General features: G+C 41.5%; 1 protein-coding gene across 2 annotated transcripts in view; it reads left to right on the forward strand.

The window, feature by feature from the left end:
• The window catches only part of ALKBH8 (alkB homolog 8, tRNA methyltransferase), a 131,357-nt gene extending 114,793 nt beyond the window's left edge, over positions 1–16,564 (forward strand). For both annotated transcript variants that reach the window (XM_027563854.1, XM_027563855.1), the window contains 2 exons: positions 10,783–10,932; positions 15,419–16,564. In XM_027563854.1, coding sequence (XP_027419655.1) covers positions 10,783–10,932; positions 15,419–15,976 — 708 coding nt within the window. In that variant the 3' untranslated portion in view covers positions 15,977–16,564. The remainder of the gene's footprint in view (positions 1–10,782; positions 10,933–15,418) is intronic.
• Positions 16,565–17,005: the final 441 nt, after the last annotated feature.

Raw genomic sequence — 17,005 nt, forward strand, 5'->3', positions numbered from 1 at the left:
TAGATAGCATATTCAGGGAACACATGTATACCTGTGGCGGATTCATTTTGATATTTGGCAAAACTAATACAATTATGTAAAGTTTAAAAATTAAATTAAAAAAAAAAAAAGCAGAGACGTTACTTTGCCAACAAAGGTTCGTCTAGTCAAGGCTATGGTTTTTCCTGTGGTCATGTATGGATGTGAGAGTTGGACTGTGAAGAAGGCTAAGCGCCGAAGAATTGATGCTTTTGAACTGTGGTGTTGGAGAAGACTCTTGAGAGTCCCTTGTACTACAAGGAGATCCAACCAGTCCATTCTGAAGATCAGCCGTGGGATTTCTTTGGAAGGAATGATGCTGAAGCTGAAACTCCAGTACTTTGGCCACCTCATTCGAAGAGTTGACTCATTGGAAAAGACTCTGATGCTGGGAGAGATTGGGGCAGGAGGAGAAGGGGACGACAGAGGATGAGATGGCTGGATGGCATCACTGACTCGATGTACGTGAGTGTCAGTGAACTCTGGGAGTTGGTGATGGACAGGGAGGCCTGGCGTGCTGCAATTCATGGGGTTGCAAAAAGTTGGACACGACTGAGCTGAAACCTAGGTACAACAGGAATATTTATACTTAACATTGGTAACTTTAGACATATCTATATTAATCAAACCAACAAGCTTAAGCCACTTCAGTAGCAGATATCAATTCAGTACTGAATATCTCCCAGATCACAAGTCCTAAAACTTATCTTGGCCAGTTTTTTATATATTTAGATTTTATTTGTAAGTACTTACTTTCAAGTCAGTTCAAAATTCCTTTACCTGTTAACTTTTACATGAAGACTGAACCAGAAATCTCAGTGTTTTTTGTGTTTTTTTGCTTGTGTTCAAAAGGATTTTTCCCTACCACTGCCCCAACCCCTCTTTTTTTTTTTTTCCTGAGGGCTTGGGCACAGGAGAGAGAAATACCAATTGCTTTCATGGAAGCATAGTTGAAGGTCTCACAGTGTTCTAAAAATACCCTGGGTGTTTGGGGGGACTGTAAGATGGAACAAAGCTTTCCCATAACAAAGCTAGTCCAAAACGGAAAATCCCAGTGAACTTTCCACCACAAGCAGAACCTGAGTCAATAGGGAAGGATTCCCTGGTGTGGTCACATGTGAGCCCTGTCCTGTTATTTACCAAAGTCAACGTAAGTACCAACACATGTCAACAAACAAACATTAATACCAAGTATTAATTAGATCCTTAGTATTTCCCAATTCACATGAACCTGAAATCCATTTAGCTTAATTTCTCTTGGACTTAGCATTGTTTGATTTTGAAGTGCCTCCTTTTCTTTAAACCAATTAAATATAGCTCATTTACAAATTAACTTCAGCAACAATATCCAAATACAAAGACATACACTGAGATATACATATATCCAAATAGACACAACAAGAGATCTCATAACTTTGTTTTCCAAACTTAGGCATGAATCACATATCACAATATAAAACTCACTAGTTTATATGTAACAGTTGGAATAAGGACTTTTCCATTTTTTTTTTTTTTTCTCAGTTTCAAGAATTAGTAATGATCTAGACAAGTGTCCCGGAGGGCCATGGTCTCAAGGCAAAGGGAGAGAAAAGCATCTTTTCCTAGTAGGAAAATTTCAAAAAAGTTTTAGCCAATTTTCTCTGGAGTCTAAAGACTATTATGGGCACACTATCAAAAATTCTCTTTATATTTCTATGGTCCTAAATTTAGACTAGATAGTGCTCAAATCAGCCCTGATAACAAGGGCAACTAGTCCCATTGGGGACTGCCCCTCTGGGGAGATGAGAGGTCTTCGTTTGACCAGCCCCAGGCTGTTGATTTGGAAAAGGCAATGGCAACCCACTCCAGTACTCTTGCCTGGAAAATCCCATGGACGGAGGAGCCTGGTAGGCTGCAGTCCATAGGGTCGTGAAGAGTCTGACACGACTGAGCGACTTCGCTTTCACTTTTCACTTTCATGCATTGGAGGTGGCAACCCACTCCAGTGTCTTGCCTGGAGAGTCCTAGGACCGGTGGAGCCTGGTGGGCTGCTGTCTATGGGGTCGCACAGAGTCAGACATGACTGAAGCGACTTAGCAGAAGTAACAGCAGACTGCTGATTATAGGGGAAGAGTCCTGAAAGTAAGGCAACTTCAGTCCATTTACCCATCATAGAGATCTAATATTTTTAGGCCATTTTTCTTTGTCATTAGGTCAGAGCTATAGAACAAGTCATTTACAGTTTTTCCCAAGGGGTTCCCAGGTTGGTTGTGGAACCTTAGAGGAAGCATTTCCCATTTCAGCTCAAGCAGTTCATACTGGATGTCTGTGTGCTCAAACCAATCTTTGTGTTCAAACCAAAGTAACTAAAGCAAACCAGAACCTCACCAACTGGAAGTCACATTCCAAATAAAACAAATGGCAAAGAGATGCCTAGAAATCAAAAGCCAAATGGAATAAACAGCAATGTAATACCCCAAAATGAAAGCCGAAAGGCAAAAAAAATACCCCAAGAGGATCCCAAAGAGATACCCATAAGAAAAGCCAAATGTAGAGGGTGGGAAGATTTGGGAGAATGGCATTGAAACATGTAAAATATCATGTAAGAAACGAGTTGCCAGTCCAGGTTCGATGCATGATACTGGATGCTTGGGGCTAGTGCACTGGGACGACCCAGAGGGATGGTATGGGGAGGGAGGAGGGAGGAGAGTTCAGGATGGGGAACACATGTATACCTGTGGCGGATTCATTTTGATATTTGGCAAAACTAATACAATTATGTAAAGTTTAAAAATAAAATAAAATTAGGAAAAAAAAAAATGGGGCAAAAAAAAAAAAAAGAAAAGCCAAATGTGACTTCTCAGTCCTGCTAGATCTGTGACCTAGCAGAGTCAGTGCTAGCAGCCTTTTTTAGTTCTGATATAGTTTAAAGCAATTTCTTGTTGGTTTCCTGTGAAGTTCCTCTATTATTTCCTTTTCTAGAACCTTCTGATACTAAAGTAAGCATTCTATTCGGTGTGTTTGATTTTATGGACTGGCTTTTTCTAACTATGCATGCAAAATATCAATTTTGTAATATCAAAAGAACCTCAACTTTTTCGGTTGATGTCTCCTTCAGTATAATTTCCTCAATTAAGTAGTTACTTGCAAGTATATGTTTTGTGTGTTCATAACCCTGGCTGAAGTGTTAGAAGCTACTTTCTGATGCTCCTTCTTTCTAGGAGGCTGTATTTCCCATTTTAAGTTGAATGTGTTATGGATAAAATTCACTCTTCACTTTTATCCCAACAAATTCTATTAAGGCACCTGAATTGAGGAAGAGCCTTATGTCAGCCTCTTACCTAACTCAGCACAGACCACTCAATCTGCTACAACTGAACAACCTCAGTATCTTTCAACTGACCCTCCCCCAACCAGTACTTTTCCACTGGTGGATTTTTCCTGGTGTCTTTCAACCATCCCTCCCCCACCAAAATTTTTCAACTGGAGGGGTATTTCTTGGTATCTTACAACTGAGCCCCCTTAGCGTCTAGACCATGAGTGGGTATGTCTGAGTAGAGTTCAGCTGGCCGCCTCCCCCCAGTATGTTTCAACTGGGAGGGGCAGGTAACCTGCTCAACTGCCAAATAAAATTCAGTATCATCAACCAATACTGGAGATCAAAGAACCAGCGAAATTCATTTGGACTCCTTGAGGAAGCACATGGGCACAAGGGGCGGCTACCAAAGCTCTGCTTCCTTGTAGAGTGCAGGTGAAGGAGGGAAGTCCATCTGGGTTGCCTCACTGGTTGCCATAAGGGTTGACTAAAATATGATGCACAACATGAGAGGGCGAGTGAGGTTTTGTTTGGTGCAAAATGAGGACTGCAGCTTCAAAGACAGCATCTCAGCTAGCTCTGAGAAACTGTTCCAGAGTGGTGGTGGGGGAAGGTCAATGTATATGATTTTGGTGAAGGGAGAGTTCAGTGCAATCAAGTACTTATTTTACAAATGGTTTTCAGCTAGTTATGAGGACCTGATGCCAGCAGATGTTCAAATTACTGTAGTATTGTACTCATTCCACATGCTAGCTAGATTATGCTCAAAATCCTTCAAGCTAGGCTTCAGTAGTAGGTGAACTAAGAAATTCCAGATGTACAAGCTGGATTTAGAAAAGGCAGAGGAACTAGAGATCAAATTGCCAACTTCTGCTGGATCATAGAAAAAGCAAGAGAATTCCAGAAAAACATCTGCTTCACTGACTATGCTAAAGCCTTTGACTGTGTGGATCACAACAAACTGTGGAATATTCTTGAAGATATGGGAATACCAGACCACCTTACCTGCCTCCTGATCAACTTGTATGCAGGACAAGAAGCAACAGTTAGAACTGGACATGAAACAATGGACTGGTTTAAAATTGGGAAAGGAGTACATCAAGGCTGTATATTGTCACTCAGCTTATTTAACTTATACGCAGAGTACATCATATGAAATGCTGGGCTGGATGATTCACAAGCTGGAATCAGGATTGCTGAGAGAAATATCAATAATCTCAGATATGCAGATGGCACCACCTTCATGGCAGAAATCAAAGAGGAACTAAAGAGCCCCTTGATGAAGGTGAAAGAGGAAAGTGAAAAAGCTGGCTTAAAACTCAACATTCAAAAAACAAAGATCATGGCATCTGACTCCATCACTTCATGGCAAATAGGTAGGGGAAAAGTGGAAATTTTTCAGTGTCAGATTTCATTTTCTTGGACTCCAAAATCACTGTGGACAGTGACTGCACCCACGAAATTAAGACACTTGCTCTTTGGAAGAAAAGCTATGACAAACCTAGGCAGTGTATTAGAAACCAGAGACATTACTTTGCCAACAGAGGTCCATATAGTCAAAGTTATGGTTTTTCCAGTAGTCATGTATGGATGTGAGAGTTGGCCCATAAAGATGCTTGAGTGCCAAAGAATTGATGCTTTCGAACTGTGGTGGTGGAAAAGACTCTTCAGAGTCTCTTAGACAGCAAGGAGATCAAACCAGTCAATCCTGAAGGAAATCAATGTTGAATATTCATTGGAAGGACTGGTGCTGAAGCTGAAGCTGAAGCTCCAATTCTTTGGCCACTAGATGCAAAGAGCTAACTCGTTGAAAAAGACCTAATGCTGGAAAAGATTGAGGGCAGGAGAAGGAGGCAACAGAAGATCAGGCATCATCAACTCAATGGACATGAGTTTGAGCAAACTCAGGGAGATAGTGAAGGACAGGGATGCCTGGCATGCTGCAGTCCATGGGGTTGCAAAGAGTCAAAAACAACTTAAGTGACTGAACAACAACACCACCAACAATGTCACCATGTAGGGATTTAGTACTTTCTAAAATGAGGATATGTAAGGATTGGGATTGTGAAATCATTTCCTGAAAATATCTAACTATCTAAAGACCTGTTCTACCAGTTTCTTTGGAGCACTGAGTGCCTCACTCTCCACCCTGAACTCCCTTTAGTTCAGTTCAGTCGCTCAGTAGTGTCCAACTCTTTGTGACTCCATGGACTGCAACACACCAGGCCTCTCTGTCCATCACCGACTCCCGGAATCCACTCAAACTCATGTCCATTGAGTCGGTGATGCCATCCAACCATCTCATTCTCTGTCGTCCCCTTCTCCTCTCGCCTTCAATCTTTCCCAGCATCAGGGTCTTTTCAAATGAGTCAGCTCTTCGCATCAGGTGGCCAAAATATTGGAGTTTCAGCTCCAACATCCGTCCTTTCAGTGAACACCCAGGACTGATCTCCTTTAGGATGAATTGGTTCGATCTCCTTGCAGTCCAAGGGACTCTCAGAGTCTTGTCCAACACTGCAGTTCAAAAGCATCAATTCTTCGGCGCTCAGCTTTCTTTATAGTCCAACTCTCACATCCATACATGACTACTGGAAAAACCATAGCCTAGACTAGACGGACCTTTGTTGGCAAAGTAATGTCTCTTCTTTTTAATATGCTGTCTAGGTTGGTCATAACTTTCCTCCCAAGGAGTAAGCATCTTTTAATTTCATTTTTCGGCTTCCCTGGTGGCTCAGAGGTTAAAGCGTCTGCCTGGAATGTGGAAGACCCGAGTTTGATCCCTGGGTCGGGAAGATCCCCTGGAGAAGGAAATGGCAACTCACTCCAGGACTCTTGCCTGGAAAATCCCATGGAGGGAGGAGCCTGGTAGGCTACAGTCCATGGGGTCGCAAAGAGTCGGACACAACTCAGCAACTTCACTTTCACTTTCACTTTCATTTTTCAGGGTGTGTCAAACATTAGCAACTGCAGCAGCACAGGATTCAATCTCTGCAGAGGCAAATGCCCTTGGCACGCTCCAATTTGCAGTTGACACTTTCTGTGTTTGCAATCTCTATTCTGTGGGCTGCAGCATTGTAGACTGTAGGCTGCAGGATTGTAGGTGGATAAAGCTGGTCTAGAGGGTTATGTGAATTTCCTGGTTAGAGAGACTGGTACCTGCCCGCTGGTGGGTGGAGCTGGGTCTTGTTCTGCTGGGCTGGGCTGTGTCAAAAGATGTGTTTAAGAGGTGGTTGTGGGCTCAAGAAAACTTTTGGCAACTTGTCTGTTGATGGGTGGGTCTGTGTTTCCTCCCTTTTGGTTATATGGCCTGAGGCATCCCAGCCCTGGAGCCAGAGGCTATTGGGTGGGGCCAGGTCTTGGTGTCTCCAGGAGAGCTCACACCAGTTTGCTGGTACCTCTGCCACCTTCCCTGGTGGCTCAGATGGTAAAGCGTCTGTCTACAATGCGGGAGACCTGGGTTCGATCCCTGGGTCGGGAAGATTCCCTGGAGAAGGAAATAGCAACCCACTCCAGTACTCTTGCCTAGAAAATCCCATGGATGGAGGAGCCTGGTGCAGGCTACTGCCCACAGGGTTGCAAAGAGTCTGACCCGACTGAGCGACTTCACTTTCACTGCCACCAGGGTTTTTATCCCCGCAATGAGCCAGAGCCCTCCCTACCCCTACATATACACACTTGCCCCTGCAGCATACCCTCCAAGACAAACAGGTAGGTCTAGCATAGGCTCCTGCGAAGTCACCAAGTTCATGGGTCTTGGTGTGCATGAAACCTTGTGTGCCCCCTCCATACTGGAGTTTCTGTTTTCCCTAGTCCTCTGAAATTCCTTCAGTCAAACCCTGCTGGCCTTCAAAGCCAAATGCTCTGGGGCCTCCTCCTGATGCCAGGCTTGCAGACTGGGGAGCCTGATCTGGGGCTCAGAACTCTCAGTCCTGTGGGAGAAACTCTGTGATGTATTTTCCAGTTTGTGGGTTGCCCATTCAGTCGGAATGGAATTTGATTGTGTTGCAGATGCACTCTTCCTGCTGTCTCATTGTGGATTCTTCTTATCTTTGGATGTAGAATATCTTCTTTGTTGATTGTTGTTCAGCAGTTGGTAGTGATTTTCGTGTTTTCTTGAGAGTAGTTTGGTGTTTCTGTGAGAGGAGGTGAGCTCAAGTCCTTCTACTCTACCATCTTGTCACTCTCAAGAGTTAAGTACATTAATACAAAGAATGTGCTGTAACATATGGTAGATTTCATTAAAGACAGTTTCATTAGCCTGTTTACCTTTTTCCATACTTTGGATTATTTTCTTAGGATAAATTTTTCGAAGAATAAATATTGGGGTCAAAATTGTGAACATTTTTATCTTTCTTAAAAGATGGTTTGTAAAATTGCTTTTTAAACTAGGTCCAGCCAATTTGTATTAATGAATATGTTATGAGAGGAAGTTACATCACAGTGCTATTACTGTAGTATACTTCGGTTTTGAAATATTTTTGATACTTTAATGGAAGAAAAGTGAAACTTGATTTAGTTCTGTTATTAAGTTGAATGCTTTTTCCTTTTTATCAGTATCTTTAGAATTGAATATTTAATATTACGTTGATGATTTTAAAATTTTGAAAAACCTGTATGCAGGTCAAGAAGCAACAGAACCAGACATGGAACAAGAGACTGGTTCAAAACTGGGAAAGGAGTATGTCAAGGCTGTGTATTGTCACCCTGCTTATTTAATATATATGCAGGGTTCATCATGCGAAATCTTGGGCTGGATAAATCACAAGTTAGAATCAAGATTGCTGGGAGAAATGTCAACAATCTCAGATATGCAGATGATGCCACTCTAATGCCAGAAAATGAAGAGAAACTAAAGAGTCTCTTGTTCAGTCCCTAAGTCATGTCTGACTCTTTGAGATTCCCTGTCCTTCACTATCTCCCTGAGTTTGCTCAAATTCATGTCCATTGAGTCAGTGATGCTATCCAACCATCTCATCCTCTGTCACCCTCTTCTCTTGCCCTTAATCTTTCCCAGCATTGGGGTTCTTTTCCACTGGAAGGACCAATGCTGAAGCTCCAATATTTTTGCCACCTGATGCAGAGTGCTGACTCGTTAGAAAAGACCCTTATGCTGGAAAAGATTGAGAGCAGGTGGAGAAGGAGGCAACCGAAGATGAGATGGTTGGATGGCATCACTGACTCAATGGACATGAATTTGAGCAAACTCAGGGAGATAGTGAAGGACAAGGAAGCCTGGTGTACTGCAGTCCACAGGGTCACAAAGAGTTAGACACAACTGAGTGGTTGAACAAGAACAAAGCAAAATTGAAACATTTACCTTTTCTCTCTACCTGATCCTTCCAGAGATTGGAAACTTTTAGGTTTCCAGTAGCTTAACAAATAAGTCAGAAAAACTATCTTGCTAACTACATATCAAAATGAAGGACATAAAAGCATGGTGTGCTATAGTCATGGGGTCACAGAGTCAGACATGACTTGGCCACTGAACAACAACAAGGCCAATTATATATCTTACACAGGTAACAAGAGCAGTTAATTGGGAATTGTGCCACTGTTTTACTAAAGGACTCTTAGTACTTTTCCATCTTAAAATGTAATCAAAATGACATTACTATACTTTACTTCTAGCTTGGTACCTTTATTATACCTCAGGTATTAATGCAGCTGTGGGCTGGAATACTGAAGCTATTGAATGTTAATTAGAAATTGAGCAAATTCATATTAAGTATTACTGACATGGCAGTGTGACTTGACTCAGAAAGAATTCTTTTGATGAGAAGATTCATATCTTTATTCTCAGATGAACTGAGGGAATACTGATCCTTCAGCATTAATCAAAACTTATCACATCAAAAATTCCAATGAGTAAATTATAAACTTTATGTGGCTACCTCTGTTAGATGAAATCTACTTATATATACATCTCCTCTCTATTGTAGAGATTGGATTAAGAAGAAATATCTGGAGATAATCATTAGTGATTTTTTTTTAATCATTAGTGATTTAACTTTAACCTCCAGTTCCTTCCCTAGTTTATATGTGCACATTGCACGTGCATGCATGCACTTTCTCTTTTTTTCTCTTTCTTGTCTTTCTCTGTTTCTGTCACTCCCTCTATATCTGGTATCTTTAGAACAGCAAAGCTGTGTACAAAACAATAGCAAAACTAGAGAAAAGACAGGCAGTCCTAACCCACAGACACTTGCCACAGTACCAGACATATGCGTAAGGCATGTTAGGCCTCACCTGCTTGGGGAGATTAAAGGATGCTGTTAGCTGCCTTCACTGTTTTCATTGCCATAGAATGGTTTGGTTATACTAAAAAAATTAATTCAATTGCATTTTACAAATTTCAAATGCAACACTGTATTCTTGTCAGCTCAGTTTAGTTCAGTCACTCAGCTGTGTCCGACTCTTTGTGATTCCGTGGACTGCAGCATCCAGGCTTCCCTGTCCATCACCATTTCCCGGAGCTTGCTCAAACTCATGTCCATCAGTGATGCCATGTAACCATCTCATCCTCTGTTGTCCCCTTCTCCTCCTGCATTCAATCTTTCCCAGCATCAAGGTCTTTTGATGCATCAGTTCTTCATATCAGGTGGCCATAGTATTGGATTTCTGTGTCAGTATCACTCCTTCCAATGAATATTCAGGATAGATTTCTTTTAGGATTGACCAGTTTGATCTCCTTGCAGTCCAAGAGCTCTCAAGAATCTCCTTCAACACCACAGTTCAAAAGCATCAATTCTTTGGTGCTCAGCTTTCTTGAGATATACATATTTAGCAGAACAAGAATCAATGGCTTTAAAAAATGAAATAAGTTATTTAACTTTATTTAGGGTGATTTTATTTTATGATGGTGCATGTAATACATCTTGAAAGTATAAAGAAGCAGGATAAAGTAAGCCATCCTCATGACATCTGGGCCATTACTAAATAGTTTATATCCTAATAAGAGATACTTTGAACCTATTATTTGTAGCTCCCCCAAACGACTAAATGTCTTTATTTATGTCATAATTTCCATTTTAAAATGTGTGATATTGGACTTCTCTGGCAGTCAGTGGTTAATACTCCATGCTCCCACTTCATGGGGCACAGGTTTGATCCCTGGTCAGGGAACTAAGATCCACATGCCATGTGGCATGGCAAATAAAATAAGATAAAAAATAAAATATTACAAAAAAATTCAAGATTCTGAATGGTGATCAATTAGATGCCAATTGGAACTTCTCGTTTCCACCAATGGTATTTTTATTCTAGTCATTTGTTTTGATTCACTAATTTGAATTCTGTCTGGTATCTGTTAAAATAATAAATGCTCCCTTGTAAATTATATAAATGATTTTGTACTGGCTGTAAGAACTGATAATATCATAGTCTTAGACCCTTTCACAATGAATATGAAATCTGTCTAATAAGTTTATGGCATTTAAACAAGATGTTTTGTAATTCTTTATCTCTTACAGATTGGCTGTGATCATAGCCAAAACCTTGTGGACATTTGTAGAGAGAGGCAATATCAGGCCTTTGTCTGTGATGCTTTGGCAGTACCAATTCGCAGTGGATCTTGTGACGCTTGCATTTCCATTGCTGTTATTCACCATTTTGCTACAGCAGTAAGTATTGTCTTTTTTGCTCTAAAAACTTGTAACTAAGTGGCAGGAAGCAGGAACAAGATGGCGGAACAAGTTGGACATGGAGTACATCTCTCTGCACGGATACATCAGGAGTGCACCTTCAGACACAGAAGTGCTTGCAGAACACCAGCTGAGAGCAGACAGAGTACTTGACCACCAGAAAAGAATATATAGAACCACGCAGAACTCCATAGGATGAAGGAACTAGGGGGAAAAACAACTAGGGGGAAGAACTGGATCTGCCCTCAGCAGGTGGGGGAACTGAAGCAGGGTCCCCAAGCAGGGGACCCTGATGGTCCCCACATCAGGGCAATTGCTAGGTCCAACAGTTAAGGCTGAGAGTGAAGCAGCTGATCTGTGACAGCCTAAATGGAATGAGAATCAGACAGTCCTTGCTGCAGCCATATGTGCCCCGGACAGGGACGCAGGTCCCCTAGAAGCCGCAGCAGCTGGGAGCTGGAGTGTAAGGGTGCTGGAGGAATCCCAGGGCAAGGACTGCTATTAACTGTGTAGAGACGGACCAAGGGGACATGAGGGAGGAGATTGTGGTGGGACATGCCTGTGGAGAAAGCCAGGCAGCCATGGAAGCAAGATGATACTGCTGAGTCATGCATAGTGGATCAGTCACTGTAGCCTCTCTCTCCCCATACCCCAGCATTGGTAGCTGAACAATAGATAGGCTGGCCCATCAAGCACCTGACACGCAGAACAACAGAATAGGACCCCACCCAGGGTGCCCCTTTAAGTGCCTGACACGCCAGTCTACAGAGCAGGACCCCAGTTGGGGGGCCCGTCTATGTGCCTGATGCCACAAACAACAGAGAAGGACCCCAGGCAAGGACGCCCTCTAAGTGCCTGAAGGGGTGGAAATATGGAGAAAGACTAGCCAAAGAGGCCTTCTGATTGCCAACTACTAGAGGCTTGAAAAAAGACTCTGATAGGGGCATAACTCCTTCGGCTGAGGCAGTCTGTGTCCCTGCACACTTGGTGCCATCAGGGTCCCCTCAACCCAAGCAGCCATGCCACCTTCACACTTAATCCTCACTGGGACAGAGCTGCCACAGGCAAAAAAAGACTTGCGCCTGTGCACATGGGTTCTCTTCAGTTGTGTGCAACTCTTTGTGACCCTGTGGACTGTGGCCTGCCAGGCTTCTCTGTCAGGGAGGGGGTTCTCCAGGCAAGAATACTGGAGCGTATTGGCCAATACTGGTTGCCCTCCCTTCTAGAGCACTATATTTCCTGCTGCCTTAGCTGCCAACTCCCCTGAGTACCTGGTGCTGCCAGAACCCCTGCGACCCAAACAGCTGCACCACCTCCACTCCTGGCCCTCACAGGGGCAAAACCAAGTCCTTCAGGGAAGCCTCAGGAGCAAACCCCAGTGGATGACCCACATGCAGAGGTGGAAATAAAACCACAATTGAAACCCAGGGGCAGTGTGGAAGAAGACCCAAAACCTTCCCACCAGCTGTACCAGCTGCAGATTAAATCCACATGATCAACTAAGCAGACACTGTCTCTATAGAATATATAAAAGGACATTGAGAGCTCCCACAAAAGAAAATGTACTCATTCTGATAGCTGTGGACATTGGAGGCAAGAACACACAGGAGTGGGACCAGATTAGAGTCTGAGCTGTCCCCACAGCAGGTCCAGAGACCAGCACAGTGTTGGAGGGCATCCTAGGAGGTGAGGTGGACTGTGACTCCCAGTGAGGGAAAGGACTCTGACAGCAGTGACTCAGGAAAAACATTTATTATTCTACATTTTGACTTGTTCTTTAGTTTCTTTTGGATTTTTCCCCCTTTTCCTTTTTACCCCCTTTGTTGTAGTTGTCAGTTTTATTAGCACTGTGAGATCTAATTAAGCTTTTGAGTTTTTTTTAAATCACACTTTGTATTGCTGTTATAATAAACCTCTCCCTCTACATTGGTCTTTTGCAGTTCTGTGGAGTTTTCCTTTTTTTTCTCTCTCTTTTTTTATAATTTTAACTTAAAATTTTTTTAACCTATTATTTTTTCTATATTTATTCCTTTGTTTACTTTTCCTATCCTTTTCCCTTTGCAGTTAATCTTTAATGTATATAAATCTTTGTCTACCTCTATTTAACTTTGCATTTCTATTCTTTTCTTTCTTCCCTTTCTTTTTCTCACCATATTTGTTTTGTTTTCATTGCTTTATTCCCCAGTTGACATCTTGCTTTAGTTTTGTTTTCCAGTTTGTGCTTCAGTTAATTTTGTTCTTAACTGGTGGATATCATTTTTGGTTTCCTTTGTTTGCAGGGTCAGTCTATTGTACTTTATTTTTGTTGGACTGTTTTGAGTTTGCTTATGGGTATTTATGTGTATATTCCATTATTTTAATTATTATTTGCCTGATTTTGTAACTGCACTTGTCTGTAGATCATCTTTGGTTTCTTATGTTTGGGTATTTGTTTTAATCTCATTTAATGCCATAACAAACCACCTGTGGAATCTCCATTTCTGCCAAGAGATCAAGCCCTGAGCCTTTGGAGTGGGAGCACTGACTCCAAGACCCTAGGCCACCAGAGAACTCCTAATCCTAGGGAGTATCAAATAGTGAGAACTCCCACAAAGGAAACCACTTGAATACAAGACCCAGCATCACCCAACTACCAGTAGCACCCTGTGCAGGATGCCTCATCCAAACAACAAACAAGACAAAAATACAAACCCAATCATCAGGAGACAGGATTTCCACCTCACTCAGCCCTGCCCCATCAGAGGGGAAAAAAAAAAAAAAACTCAGCACAAATCTCACCCTTTAGGAAGCTTACACAGACCACTGCACCAGCCTTAAGAAGGCAGAAACCAAAAGGAAGAAAGAATTCAACCTTGAAGCTAGGGGAAAGGAGACCTCAAACACAGTAAGTTTGAAAAAAAAAAAAATGATGAAAAGGCAGAGAAATACTGCACAAATGAAGGAATAAACTAGAAACACAGAAGTCCATAAATGAAGAGGAAATAGGCAAACTACCTGAAAAAGAATTCAGAATAATGATAATAAAGATGATCAGAAACCTTGAAAATAGAATGGAGAAAATACAAGAATCAATTAACAAAGACCTAGAAGGATTAAAGAATAAACATACAGAGGCAAACAATACAATTAATGACATTAAAAATACTCTAAAAGGAATCAATAGCAGAATAAGTGAAGCAGAAGAATGGATCATTGAGCTGGAAGATAAAATGGTGGAAATAACTGCTGGAGAGAAGAATAAAGTAAAAGAATGAAAAGAATTGAGGCAGTTTCAGAGCGGAGAAGTACTCCTGCCTGGAGAATCCATGGATGGAGGAGCCTGGTAAGCTGTAGTCCATGGGGTCGCTAAGAGTCGGACATGACTGGGCGACTTCACTTTCACTTTTTACTTTCATGGATTGGAGAAGGAAATGGCAATCCACTCCAGTGTTCTTGCCTGGAGAATCCCAGGGATGGGGAAGCCTGGTGGGCTGCCGTCTATGAGGTTGCACAGAGTCGGACACGACTGAAGCGACTTAGCCAGCAGCAGCATCAGCAGCAGCAGTCTCAGAGACCTCTGGGATAATACTAAGTGGCAGGAAATGTTCATAGATTTCACTGACTTGGACTACATTTCAGCTTTTCCTTTCTTTCCATGTCATAAAGTGTACCCCAGTTTTGAAAGAAAGCCCGTGGACTGGAGATGAGCTACATGGGAGTTGTGCTTTCTTAAACAGAGATCTGTTGTGACTATGCTTTACTGCTGCGTATTTCTGCGTTTTTCCTGCCTGAGTCTTACTCATCTTTAAATGTCTTCCTCAAATACACAGAGTTGCAGAACTTGAGCTATAAGAGACTTTAAGAGATCAGCTGTAGGCCTCTTGAGGATTTGTTCTCTCTTCTCAGCCTCTGAGCTTCTTCTCTATTTCTGTTTCCCATCTTACTTCCTCAGCTGTTTCTCTCATTCCCAAGATCTGAGTTTCTATTTTTCTTCTTTTCATATTCTTTTCTTTTCAAAACTCAAGTATTTAACTGGTAGTGGTATGCTAATGTTTTTAATTAGTCACTATGCTTCTCATTTTAAAATAAGTGAATTTAATATTTTATAGGAAAAAAAATCTTATTACTCCTGAGTACTACTCATTTTCTCCTGATCTAAGCAGTAACATAGATTCCTCTGTGCTGGAGTTACTGGCACCTTAACTGAATTCAAAACAAAACAGAACACCTTCTGTGCCCATTATTGGAAAGAAAAAAAAATTTTTTTTCTATTTATCCTTTTACCCTCCTTGACTGCAGAACACAATTCTTCTTTTTTCCTTTTTTTTTTTTTATATAAGATTTGTCTTATGTTTGATTTTCTGTGCTGTCCATCTTAATTGAAAACAGTCCTGTAGTCAATCATATTTCCCATTTCCTCTCTGTATCTCTTTCTGGCTGATAAACAACAATACAGTTTTGTTTCTTTCTTGTTTTTTTCCACTAGGAGCGTAGAGTGGCAGCTCTCCAAGAACTTGTTCGACTCCTAAGACCTGGTGGGAAGGCACTCATCTATGTTTGGGCTATGGAGCAAGAATATAATAAGAAGAAGTCCAAGTATCTTAGAGAAAACAGAACTAGCCAAGGCATGAAAGAGGAAATCAGCAATGATGCATCAGTGCAAGAGTTGCTTGTGAAGCAGTTGCCTAATGTAGGCAATCAAGACTCAGCACACTCTGTCTCCTCCATAAATGACTTTCAAGATGGGGGATGTAATTCAAAGAATGTTGCTAATTCCAAGTTGCCTATTCATACTAACAGGACTTCTTTTCATTCTCAAGACTTACTGGTTCCCTGGCATTTTAAGGGAAATCCTGGTAAGGACAAGCGTGTTGAGCCATTTGGTCCATTAGGATCCCGTGACCCAGGTCCTGTGTTTCATCGTTATTACCATGTGTTTTGTGAGGGAGAATTGGAAGCTGCCTGCCGGACTTTGAATAATATCAGCATACTGCAAAGTTACTATGATCAGGGAAACTGGTGTGTAATTCTTCAAAAGGTCTGATTATCTCTATGAACATATTATATATAGGGAAGAAGTGCTCAGCGTTTTGTTTTTTTTTTAATGAGATTAAATTACCTATATTTTTTAATTAAAGAGAAAATGTGTGGAAAAGTATCAAAGGAGAGTGCCTGGGAGAAATTTGGAAGTAGAGACTAGTTAGAATATATTCAGTCTACTACTATTGCTGACATCACTTAATCCATGATGGAGGAACAGGGATGGTTTTTAAAGTAATTGAAGTAGTTCCTGAAATATTTGGGATCTTGGGGTAAGAGTACAGCATTTTGAAGATAAACTTTTGTTACAAAGTGTTGCTAAATGAACTAAATTATGTAGAATCTTAACGAAGTAATCACGTAACTTTTTATCAATAAAAAAATATTCCTGTTCAGTAGAAAATTGTCTGAAATTTTATCTGTGATTGTTAGCTCTGTAAAATCACAGATGATAACCACTCTGTCACTGCACTTTACTAGCACAGGCCTTGACACATCATAGGTACTCAGTAAAATTTTAGTCAGTTGGATAGTACCCATACATTAAGGTAGGGGTTTTCATCCAATAAAAGCTTACTGAAATTGTACAATGTACCAGTCACTATTTTAAGTTCTGGGAGGCGAACAGTGAACAAGAAAAATACAAAGTCGATGCCCTTGTTGAGCTTACATTCTAGAAGGAAAGACAGACAATAAACAATACAGGACACCTGGGTTTGATACCTGGTTCAGGAAAATGCCCTGGAGAAGGGAATGGCAACCCACACCAGTATTCTTGCCTAGAACATTCCATGGACAGAGGAGCCTGGTGGCCTACGTAGTCCATGGGGTCACAAGGCGTCCGACGTGACTGCGTGACTTCATAGTCGATTAGCAATGTTGTAATAGTTTCAGGTGAACAGTAAAGGGACTCAGCCATACATATGCCTATATCCATTCTCCCCCAAACCCCTCTGAGACCTATCCAGGCTAGCACATAACATTGAGCAGAGTTCCGTGTGCTATACATTAGGGTTTTGTTGGTTATCCATTT

This window comes from Bos indicus x Bos taurus, chromosome 15 (assembly GCF_003369695.1).
Source record: "Bos indicus x Bos taurus breed Angus x Brahman F1 hybrid chromosome 15, Bos_hybrid_MaternalHap_v2.0, whole genome shotgun sequence".
Taxonomy (NCBI): Eukaryota; Metazoa; Chordata; class Mammalia; order Artiodactyla; family Bovidae; genus Bos; species Bos indicus x Bos taurus.